General features: G+C 41.2%; 1 protein-coding gene across 1 annotated transcript in view; it reads right to left on the bottom strand.

Moving 5' to 3' along the window:
• Nucleotides 1-11,813, bottom strand: part of LOC142313165 (uncharacterized) — a 115,190-nt gene extending 103,377 nt beyond the window's left edge. The window contains exons 1-2 of the mRNA XM_075352153.1: nt 11,759-11,813; nt 5,734-6,803 (exon numbers count right to left, since the gene is read on the bottom strand). Of these exons, the coding sequence (XP_075208268.1) occupies nt 5,734-6,756 (1,023 nt within the window). The 5' untranslated portion in view covers nt 6,757-6,803; nt 11,759-11,813. The remainder of the gene's footprint in view (nt 1-5,733; nt 6,804-11,758) is intronic.
• Between the last annotated feature and the right edge of the window lie 573 nt (nt 11,814-12,386).

The following is a 12,386-nucleotide window of genomic DNA, read 5'->3' as shown; positions in this document are numbered from 1 at the left end:
TAAAGCCCCCATTTCAATTTATTTAATAGCCTGAGCTCTCATGGGCAGGCGGGCAGAGTGCTCTCTCCTGTACCAGCCTTTGCCTTGTGTTGTTCATGAGTATTGTACTTGTTTTATTATGTATACCCCTTGTTACATGTAATGCGCCATGGAATAAATGGTGCAATAATAATAAATAATAATCTGTCACAGGTGTAAGACAGTCATGTGGTGTCTGGAAATACAAGGTCACCGTGTTTGGCTGCGCAAACTGCTCCCTGACTTTTTATCATGCCTGTTTGATGTATTTTATATCCTACATATCGCCTCTGCTTTATTTTCATCCCTTTCCCTTTAGGACCCTGCCGAAGTTACCCTTTCAGCTGCTTTTCATCAGCACTTCCTTGGTGTCTATATATACCCTCATTTTCCCATACTCAGTGCTGGTGATAAGTCCTCTACTCTTTACAAGTGTTGAGTGCAAGCAGTCGGCTGGTGTAACCTGGTTGTTGTTTGCACTTCCTCTTTTTGATGCATCTGGAGGTAAGCTGTTGTTTTCTTCCCTTTTTTACTATCCCTGTGTATCCTTTAGTGCTTAGTGGGGTTGATGAAGAGCTCATCCCATCCACTCCCTACCTAAAGCCCAGATGTAGAGTCAGCTTAGTGTCCGGTATCCTGCTCGCTGCATAGGTGGGGAACCTATCTAGGACGGAAAGGGAACCCAGGCCCCAGCAGTAGGTTTGGTCAGGGGTCACCATCTTCCCGTCCCCTAGACACAGGGATACCCTTCTCTTTTGCCATATGCTGCGTACTTCCCTGTACCTAGTGTGACACATTGCGGGTAAACTGTAACCCAGTGATGTCAAAGGGGAAAACTTTTCTCCTTGCGGAGACCTAACAAACTAGTCTGGCTGCCAGTGAGGGGTCTTATAGCTGAATGCTCCTCTGTGAAATATTCAAATTGTCTCTTCAGGAAGGAAGGAGACAAACTCTAGTGCCACCTATTGGAGGTAGCTATCCTAGAAGTCAAAAGTGGCCCTTTAATGAGCCTTTTCATAAGACTTAGGATTTATGCCAGATCAGAACCTCAATTTGCAGACACGGTGTTTTGGGGTGATTGCCCTTCGTTAAAGGGCCACTTTTGACTTTTAGTATTGCTACTTCCAATAGGTGGCACTAGAGTTTGTCCCAGTGATGTCAGAAACATTTGTGCAGTGATTAATTGATGTCCATCTCAGAATGACCCTGCATCAGGGCATAGTGCGTGCGTGTACATCGGCGGCTATCTTCCCACAGTGCACTTGGAGGCGGCCATGTTGTAGGAGACAACCCTATAACAAAATGGGTGAAGGGTTAGGGTTTGGGTTTCTCAGCACAGATGAAAGACTGCAATAGCTAGCTCGAGATATAGGCTGATATAAAATGAGCAGTACATCACAGGAAGTAAAGCGGCGGCCATCTTGGGAACAGTTAACAGTTAGCAGTGACTGAAGACAGAGACAAAGGACGTGCAGGATGGAATGTCAATAATATCTGCAAATAGAAATTAATCATTTTGACCAGAGCCATGACAGAGCGGAGCTGACCCCGTACATATCCAAATCCTCACCAGAATGAAGAAGATTGCTGATAGGACGCTGTCGTGGAGTTGATAGGATGTTGCCGAGGAATCAAGCCACAGTTACCAGCTGTACTGCTCATCTGTTGGAGAGGCCTCTCATCCGTCTGTGTACTTCAGTCATATTGCCAGAGCAAAACAAGAAAGCCTGCGGAGACACCATCACATGTTTCTCAACACTGGCAGAAAACTAGCCAGGTCTTTCACCGGGAAGGATCAACCACGGGAAGGGCAGTCTCCAGTCAAGGAGACTACCTATGCCAAACATGGTATCCATCCACAGACAGCTGTTTTGGGGTATTTGCCCCTCATCACTGCGTTGAGAAACACGTGATGATATCTCTGCGGTGTTGGATGTTCGAAGGTCAACCATCTTTGCTTATGTAGTCTTCTACTAGGTAATGCTCCCACTAGCCAGTTTCCTACTCCACACTGATGAGGGGCAAATACCCCGAAACAGCTGTCTGTGGATGGATACCATGTTTGGCATAGGTGGTCTAGAGTGAATTTATTGTAAGTTTGTAAGCTGTTGTGCTGTACCGCAGGCGACCGCGTATAACACACCCATTCAATTCTTTCAGATTAAAGGTTATTTATAGGTAGTTGGCAGTTGGATTAGCTAGTCACGCCTGTAGATAACACATAGTGTAGATAATGTAGTTGACACATATTGTAAAGCGCCACGCTGTACAGCACAACGGTCTCAGCCTCTTCGCTGAGTTTCTGTGGATTTTCCCTGAGAGTTATCCCATGTTTTAATTACATTCATATCCAAATTGTAGTAAAGTACTTTTGCTGGTTGATCCAGTTTTGGAGCCGTTTATTTCCCGTTCGTGACTTCGCTGTATCCTAAAGAGCCCACCCGATACATGCCTTACAGCGGCAATTTATCGGAAGTATAACAGTTGAGCAGCCATGTTGTCAAAGGTTCCATGTTTGCTATAGCCCACTTTGGCATTCAAGTCTCCAAATATAATAAGTTAGTCTTGTTTTGGTATCTTGTCGATTTCTTCTTGAATTTGATCATAGAAACGTTCAACGTCCTTCTCCTCAGCATTTGTTGTTGACATAAATTGGCGCTCCTTGTAGTCATCTTGAGATGACTCAATCACTTACTGCATTATACTTCAGTACAGTACCGGACAATTTTTGGTTGAGAATAAAAGCAACACCGTTTATCTTTCGGTTAGCATTGCCAGAGTAGAAGACCCAATGTTTGCTTGACTGGAAATGTCCATCTTAGTTCGCTAATTCCGAGTAATTCGAGTCCTGTTCTGTCCATAAATTAAGTTGTGTGTACTAATGAGAAATGATACAGGAAAAAAAGTATTGAACACGCTTACTGAAATTTAAACAATATCTTGTACAAAAGCCTTTGTTGGTGATGAAGCTTCAAGACGCCCCCTCTATGGAGAAACTAGTCTTCTGCATTGCTCAGGTAGGATTTTGGCCTTCAAATCCTGAAGGTCCCGTGGGTTTCTTCTATGTTCTCCAAGCTGTAGTTCCTTCCATACATTTTGTATTGGATTCAGCTCTTGTGATCGGCTCGGCCATTTGAGCAGATTTTCTTTCTCTGAAACCAATTGAGGTTTTTCCTTCGCTTTATGTTTGAGAGCATTGTCTTGCTAAAATGTTTACCTTTATTTCATCTTTATCATCCTGGTAGATAGCAGCAGATTTTTATCCAGAAGGTCTTGGTACATTTGTCCCATCATCCTTCCTTCAAGTATATTAAGTTTGCCAGTGTTGGATGCTGAAAAACAGCCCCACACCATGATGTTCCCACCGCCACACTTCTCCACACTTCACTGTTGTATAGTGTTAAAGGACTAAACATGGTGTGTATTATGGCATCCAAGAAGTTCGATTTTGGTCTTATCTGACCAGACTATATTCTCCCAGTTGTCAGGCTACCACCAGGGGGAGCTGGAGCCCTGCAGGAAAAGACACTACACAGAGCTGGGGGAGCAGGGGGAACGACTGGGGCTATTGTGGGAATGAAGGAGGTGGGACAGAACACAGACAGAGCACAGGGGAAGGACGAATCAGGAAACACTTACAGGGACCAGCAATCACAGGCAAAGCAGTGCTAAGCTTATAGCCGCACTGGTTCACCAGAGATGACAGAATTTAAAACATCCAAACTCCGGAAGTGAGTCCCGAGAGGAGGCTCCGCCCCCTAGCCATGTGGATGGGGAGGTAGAACCATGACACCAGTATTTCACAGGCTTGTCTAAATGTTACTGAGCAAACTTAAAAAGTGCTTGAACCTGCTTTTTGTTCAGCAGTGGAGTCTTGTGTGGTGTAGCTCTTCCCAAGTCTTCCTTGGCTCTTGGACAACTCTTCTGATAATTCTTTTTACCCCTCTGTTTGAAATCTTATGGGCAGCACCTGGTCATGGCTGGTTTATGGTGAAATTATGTTTTTTTCCCTCTTCCGGATTATGGGCCCCAACAGCACTGACTGGAACCTTCAGTAGTTTAGAAATTCTTCTGTAACCAATGCCATCAGTATAACGTTGCGAAGGTTTTGAGTCAGATCACTGGTACAAGCGCTATTTTGATTATTTTGGATAGCGAATAACCCAAGTCAACAAAAAAATAAATGACTTAAAAAATACAATCACAAATGATAAAATGTTTTAGAGAAATAGTTCTCTTCCCTTTATATCTGCCAGTGCTTTAAGTCTCCGGACGCATCACTTCGTAATTACGGTTAAGAAAGGTGTGTGTATTATGAGCAGAAAACATTTATCCTACATGGAGAACACTGTAAAAAACAACAATGCCTAAATCCCTAATGCTGTTTTTGTTAACTAACCACCAGTATAACAAAATAGAAGATGATTAAAATGTATCCGTGGCACCGAAAGGTGGCAATAAAAAGAAGTCATCACTCGAAAAAAACAAGGCTTCACACAGATGAGTTCATGACATGAATATTAAAGTGGTTTTATTTAACAAAATAGTAAACGTAAAAGAAAAAGTTATGCGTTTTCTTCCATGTGATTAACACCATAACAATAATTTCCCAAAATAATGGAATTATTGCTACTTTTTCTAATATTTTTGTGACTTTTTTCTTTGAGATCTTAGATTCTTAAGAACTTCAGACGTTTAAATAAAACATTTGCAAAATATAGAAAGAAAATAATTATGATTTGGCAATTATATAAATTTATTGATGAGTCAACAACATTTTACATCCTATTAAAACATTTAATCCCCTTTTGAAGGGAACCAATCATCAGGATTTTCATATATAACCTAACGCCAGTGCTATACTGGCACTATCAGGCTGATTCTATACATACCTGTAGTGGTCAGCTCAGATGTATAGATTTTGAAATCCAAGAATGTAACGTTTATAAAATCATCAGCTTCTTGAGTGACAGCAGCTGAGGATCAGATAATATCTGAGGGGGGAATTCATAGTTATCCCCTCCCCCTGCTAGAATTAGCATAAGTATTATACCATCAATTTAACTTTCCACTAGGAAGGAACTGTGTGAGGTCATAGCCATGTAACCAGATGGGGCGGGGCCTCAGCCAACAAAGATGATACCACGAAGCAATATTTTGTTTGCTGAGGCCCCGCCCCTTCTGGTTGCATGGGTATGACCTCACAGAGGTTCTTCCTAGTGAAAAGTTAAGTCGATTGTATAATACTTATGCTAATTATAAATTCCCCCAGATATTATTATCTGATCCTCAGCTGCTGTCACTCAAGAAGCTGGTGATTTTATAAACTTTACTTTCTTAGGTTTCAAAACCTATACATCCGAGCTGACCACTACAGGTATGTATAGAATCAGCCTGATCGTGCCAGCATAGCACTGGTTTTACGTTATATAGGAAAATCCTGATGTTTGGTTCCCTTTAAGCATGAAAATGGCTGCTCCCCTGTTTAACTTCTCTGATGTACATTAATGAGATCAATTTTAGACCTACGATATTTTCCACATTCTGAACTAGAATATGGCTCATCTCCTGTACAAATTCACTGATATATCTTTCCAGTTGAATTCTGGGTATAACATTTCCTGCATTTTAAACATGAATATAGCTTCTACCCTGTGTGAATTCTCTGATGATTAAAATCTGATTTGTGTTGAAAAATGTTCCATATTCTTATCATGAAAATGGCTTCCCCCTTGTGTGAATTCTTAGATGTTTAGTAAGATCTGCTCTCCTTTTAAAACCTTTTCCACATTCTGAACATGAATATGGCTTCTCCCCTGTGTGAGTTCTTTTATGTATAAAAAGATTTGATTTCTGGTTAAAACCTTTCCCACATTCTAAACACGAATAAGGTTTCTCTCCTGTATGAGTTTGTTGATGGTCCACAAGGATTGATCTCCATTTAAAACCTTTACCGCATTCAGAACATATAAATGGCTTCTCCCCCGTGTGAATCCTTTCATGGGAAACCAAATATGATCTCCGGTTAAAATGTTTTCCACATTCTGAACATGAAAATGGTTTCTCTCCTGTGTGAATTTTTTGATGTATAACAAGAGATGATTTCTTGTTATAACTTCTCCCACATTCTAAACATAAATATGGCATCTCCTGTGTATGAGTTAATTTATGTGTAACGAGAGTTGATTTATGGTTAAAGCTTTTTCCACATTCTGAACATGAATATGGCTTCGCTCCTGTGTGAGTTTTTTGATGTTCAACAAGATTTGATTTTCGAATAAAACTTTTCCCACATTCTGGACATGAAAACGGCTTTTCTCCTGTGTGAGTTTTTTGATGTTCAACAAGGTTTGATTTTCTAATAAAACCTTTCCCACATTCCGAACATGAAAACGGCTTCCTTCCTGTGTGAGTTATTTGATGTTCAACAAGACTTGATTTTCTATTAAAACCTTTCCCACATTCCAAATATGAAAATGGCTTTTCTCCTGTGTGATTTAATTGATGTTCAATAAGACCTGATTTTCTATTAAAACCTTTCCCACATTCTGAACATGAAAACGGCTTCTCCTTTGTGTGCAAACTTTTATGTTCAACATCCTTTCCGCAATTTTTATTTTTCTTAACCGTTTTTGATAAATCAGATGATAGATCTTTGTTGTGAAGGACATCACATATATCTGGAATAAGGACAAGTTCTTCATGTGCATGTTTTGTGACACCACGAACATCTGCCATACAATTTGAGGGTATCAGTGGTCTTGTTGATCTTGTGGCAAATTGATCTGCCAAAAATCAAATGGATTGGATTATTTTTTTAACATTAAAACTGTAACATTATATTGTGAAAGTTAATGGTTATTTTAGGACATTGTCTAAAAAACATTCCATGCAAGTTGAAAGTCATGTAGCAAACTGAGTTGTTATCCAATTAAAACCATGATTAAAAACAAAATAGATCACAATCTAACAGAAGACGTTAGAGGAAGAACCAGTAGATCATGATGTTAGACATTATCGTTGTTCAGTAAATGGGAAAAGTGACCTAAAATATGATTCCCCAAGTCAATACAATAACGGAAATACCAAACGTGTGTAGATTTTTTTTACTTAACCCCTTCACCCCCAAGCCCATTTTCACCTTCATAACCGAGCCATTTTTTTTTTTTTTTTTTGGGCTATTCTGACCAGTGTCACTTTATGAGGTTATATCTGGAGCTTCAACAGATCCCGGTGATTATGAGATTGTTTTTTACATGACACATTGTCCTTCATGATAGTGGTAAATTTAAGACGATAGTTGTTGGATTTATATGTGAAAATATTAGAAATTTAGCGAAAATTTTGAAAATTGTAAAACTTTGAACTTTTCTGACCTTAAACCAGAGACTTTTGTAGCACAAAATAGTTAATCAATAACATTTCCCACATGTCTACTTTACACCGGAACAGTTTTTGAAGCCTCATTGTTAGGAAGTTAGAAGGGTTCAAAGTTTAATCAGTTATTTCTAATTTTTACAACAAAATTTTGAATTATTTTTTTTTAGGACCAAATTACATTTCAAGTGACTTTGTGTCAGGGATTGGGTGTAACGGATGACAAGGCAAGATAGGGTAACCTACACCCGGAGATATCCTTGAAGGTAGGAAGGTCCAGGCCCCCGACCTGGCTCTAGCTACTCCTCTCCTGACCCTGATGACATGTCCCCACCACACCCACCACCTAGGGGACTGACCAGGAAAGTGATCCTCAAAACCCTTACAAGAGCGAACTACAGACAGGGGAAAAATAAAAACACATACACACCTAAAACCTGCACCAAAGAAAAAGTATACGGGTAAGGGATAACACAGGAAAGGAAGTAGTACAAAAACAAAACTTGCAACAAACCACAGCAGCAACAACGACGTCCTCTCTGCTCCCAGGCTAGCTCCTAACTGAATAGAATAACCAGCATCAAGTCCAGGAAGCAGAGGGCTGAAATCCTGACTGGAAGATGATTAACTTCTGCCAGCTGAGCCAGTCTGCTGCTGCACCAGAGAAGGATTTATCTCTTAGGCTGGAGTCACACTTGTGAGAGACTCGCGCGAGTCTCACATCGCATCACCCGGCATGGCCACACACTCTCCCGACAGGAGCGGGTCAGCTGCATGTATTTCTTTGCAGATGAGATTCTCCTGTCCGGAGAGCTGCAGGCCATGTCGGGTGATGCGATGTGAGACTCGCGCGAGTCTCTCACAAGTGTGACTCCAGCCTTAATGTCCCAAAATGAAAAACTACTTTTAAAGTGCATGGTCCCATATGGAAAGGTAAGCGCTAGCCCTGAGCCTGTCCCTATACATGTGACACTATGAGAGGCCGGGTGATAGAAAACACTAAAAACTGCACCCCTCACACTGCTCAAAACCACATTCAAGAAGTTCATTAACCCTTTAGGTGTTTCACAGGAACTAAAACATTGTGGACGGAAAAAATAAAAAATGAAAACTTAGCTTTTTCCCACAAAAATGTTACTTTAGCCCCAAATTTTGCAGTCTAACAAGGGAAGCAGAAGAAATTATACGACAAATTGTGTGTATGCGGATACCTCATTACGGGTAGTGATGATTCAGTCTCTGGAAAACACCCATGGAGTCAAATGCAGTGAATGTTGCAGAATTAAAAATTGCAAATAAGGCCTTGTTGTGCCCAGTACATTGTAGTGCTCATACATTGGTCCTAGCTCGTGTTTCTGGAAACCTGCGTAAATTAAGCAAGCTCCTCTCACTACAATAAAGTCAAGTATTATATATATATATATATATATATATATATATATATATATATATATATATATATATATATGTGTTATAGGCACATTTTGGGGCTCAGATGGAGGGGAGGCATTTGGATTTGGTTTTATTTTTTTTGGGGGGGGGGGGGGGGAGCCATAGTGCTTTTCAAGAGCTTTTGTGGTACCTATATTTTCATTAACAATTGATGGATATAAGTGGGGACTTGTGTTTTTGTGGGTTGAGTTGAATGCTATTTTGTGGCAATTTGAGGTACACAATATTTTGCATCAGTTCACATTTATCCTGAGCTCTATGCTGAGCACTTACATTGGGGTTTCCATCTACATATCCAAAATACATGATTCAAGTGAAACTCCCCACGGACGGATTCATTCACTATAATGAGACAGCAGAGTTAATACGATCTCCGTTCGTACTCTTAAGTGGTGTCAGTCTTTTCAAAGGTGAACAAAAGTGTTGATGACCGCACTTTTGTGCACGCCTAAAAGGATGCATAAAAAGATGGACACCGCCGAATCCCAGGTCAGATGTGAAGTCAAAATGACTCTCTCTGCCTCATTACAGTGAATTTCCCATTGGGAATTTTATCTGAATGACATTTATCAGAGAATTACACGTAATCCCCAGTGTAAGCGCTCAGCGTAGAGCGCAGGATAAATGTGAGCCGCGCCATACTGCGATATTTGGGAGACAGAATGAACAAATCAACAACAGCTGAAGAATTGGCTTTATTTTTTACGCCGTACACCTTGCGGTATTAGTGATTAGGTGGTTTTATGTCTCAATTCAGTACAATTACAGCGATTCCAGATTTATTTTTTTTAGCTTTGGCTACTAACACTTTTTTTTTTACAAAATAAATTTTTTGAAGTTTTTTTTTAAACTTTTTTTCCCGACAGAGTCACGTTAGCATTTGTTTATTGCGGGATGAGTTGGAGTTTTGATTGATACCATTTTGGCGCAGAATTTTTGATTGATTTCTATTCCACTTTTTGTGGGGCAGAATCAAGAAGAAACAGCAACATAGGAATTGTTTTTTTGTTTGTTCTTTTTAAGCCGGTCACTGTTTAATAAAAGTGATAAGACAGTTTTATTCTTTGCGTCAGTAAGATTACACTGATACACCATTTGTATTGGGGGTTTTATATGTTTTGCGACTTTTACATCATAAAAACAATTTTATAGAAAAAAATGTTTTTGCATGGTATTGCTATCGATCACAGCATTTGGGGTGTTAAAATGCCTGGAGCGATCCAAGCCCCGCTCCTGGCAATGAGAGCAGCCACGAGGCCCATGGTCACAGAGCCACAGAGATCACAGCTCAGGGAGAGAATCTGTCCACAGGATGATTACTAGTCATTACTAGAAAGACATTTTTGAAAGCCATAAGAAATCCCGTGTGTAGTTTCCAAAAAGCCATGTAGGGAAATAGTGAGCACATGGAAGAAGAGGCTGTGTGTGGTAGAAAACGAACACTGCTCATCACCCTGAAAACACCCTCCCCACAGTCACACATAGTGGAGGCCACATCCTGCTGTGGGTATTCTTTTCTTCAGCAGGGGCAGGGAAGCTGGTCAGAGGTGATGAGAAGATGGATGAAGCTAAATACAGGGCAATCCTGGAGGGAAACCTGTTAGAGGCTGCAGAAGTCCTGAGGCTGGGGTGTAGGTTCACCTTTCAGCAGGACAATGACCCTAAACATCCTTCCCAAGCTGCAAGGGAGGGTTTACATTGGAGCATATTCATGTGAGTGAACAACCCAGGCACAGTCTAGTCCTAAACCCATCCAATCTCTCTGAAGAAGAGCTTGTGTGCAAAGAAGAAGGGAAAATGTCACCTCTAGATGAGAAAAGAACATTGTAGTGCTCTCAAATTGTAGTGCCTGTACATTGTGCGCAGCTTGTGCTTCTGGAAACCTGCACCCCGTACATTAAGTGTAGTATCCTCACTTCAATAATGCCAAACATGTGGACGTAAACTGTGGTTCATACAGATTGTGGGGCTCAGAAGAGAAAGGGGCATTTAGATTTGGGAGTGTAGATTTTCCTGGATTTCTTTTTTTGGGGGGAGCCAGAGCAGTTTTCCAGAGCCTTTGTGCTGCCAGTAATGTGGAAGCCCCATAAATTTCTGTTAATAGATGATGGTCCTGAGTAGGGACTTGCTTTTTTGAGGGTTGAGTTGAATTCTCTTAGTCTCCCAGCCTCCTAAATTCTTCTAAATACTGCGATCGATATAGATACTGGGTACTGGATTGTTAAACACCTGGGCAGGCACCACTTCTGGCTGTTAGAGCTGGAGCCCGGCTGACACGTAAGTCATGCTCACAGCAACGTTTGCGTGGGCACATCTAATGTGCACCGCACAATCACCATGACTTACAACTACGTCATAAGCTGGGAACTCCTACCCAACCATGACATAAGGGTACGTGAAGGATCATGCAGGCGTTAATATTTTTTAAGGCAGGGTGCTGGAAAGACAAGGTATTGTAGTATATGGTCAAAATTGATGACTCCTATGAAGCTCAGCCCGTGACTGAGCTTCACAGGAGGAGCAAGATGGCAGACACAGTTTTCAGTAAGCTCTCAGCTGCGAAAGTAACCAATCCAATTAGTGCCCCATGATCATGTTTTGAGGGGCTGTTGGACGCATGTGTCTCCTCTATTTATATGCCAATGTCAGATTAACAGAGGCATTAAGAAGGTTAGCAGCTCAGTCCCACTTGTTGTTGTTATTGACAGATTCCGACTGTGTGACAAAAAGTCCAAAGCAGCCTGAATGTTTTAGAAAGAATGAGTAGTGAGTACGGTAACACTACGACTTGTGATCATTGCCTGTTCTGATTTGTTTTATATTTTTGCCAAACTGACGACTAAAATAGTTTTTAGTCAAACAAATGGTCTTGGTTATGTGACTTATCAGAGCGAGAGCGGTCACTACTCACCTGGGCGGTCATCTGTAGGAATCTCCGCTTTACTCCGCTCATCACCCCCCACATATGTCTCTGTAGTATTAATATGGGGCAGATCTTCCCCCTGAAACAAATATTGTAAAAGTCACAGACAGATGGAGAAGTTACATCTATGATCAGCTCTAATCCTGCCATCTCCACCGCTCTCATTACACAAGTATAACACATATAATACTGGAGGATAAAACAAGACTGAGCACAAGACCTTCACAGCCGTCTACACATCATAGGGGGATTTCATGGCCCCTTCTCTCCATCTACCTGATGATCCTGAGGAACATCGGGGTCTTCTTGTTTACAGTCCTGTGGGAGAAGAGGACGGGGACATCTCTCTGGTGTTGTCCTCTTACTGGATAGGACTGGAGGAGACACATACAGGGACTGAATTCATTCCTTACATACAGATAATTATAGGCCGTGTGTATTTAGTCCTGTCTATTACCTGGTGATGTGAGGGGCTGGGGATCCTCCATCATGACATCCTTGTACAGATCTTTGTGTCCTTCTAAATACTCCCACTCCTCCATGGAGAAATAGACGGTGACGTCCTGACACCTTATAGGAACCTGACACATACAATGATACCGTCACCCCCGATCCC

Source organism: Anomaloglossus baeobatrachus, chromosome 5, assembly GCF_048569485.1.
Source record: "Anomaloglossus baeobatrachus isolate aAnoBae1 chromosome 5, aAnoBae1.hap1, whole genome shotgun sequence".
Lineage (NCBI taxonomy): Eukaryota > Metazoa > Chordata > Amphibia > Anura > Aromobatidae > Anomaloglossus > Anomaloglossus baeobatrachus.
This window is presented reverse-complemented; position numbering and strand designations above follow the sequence as displayed.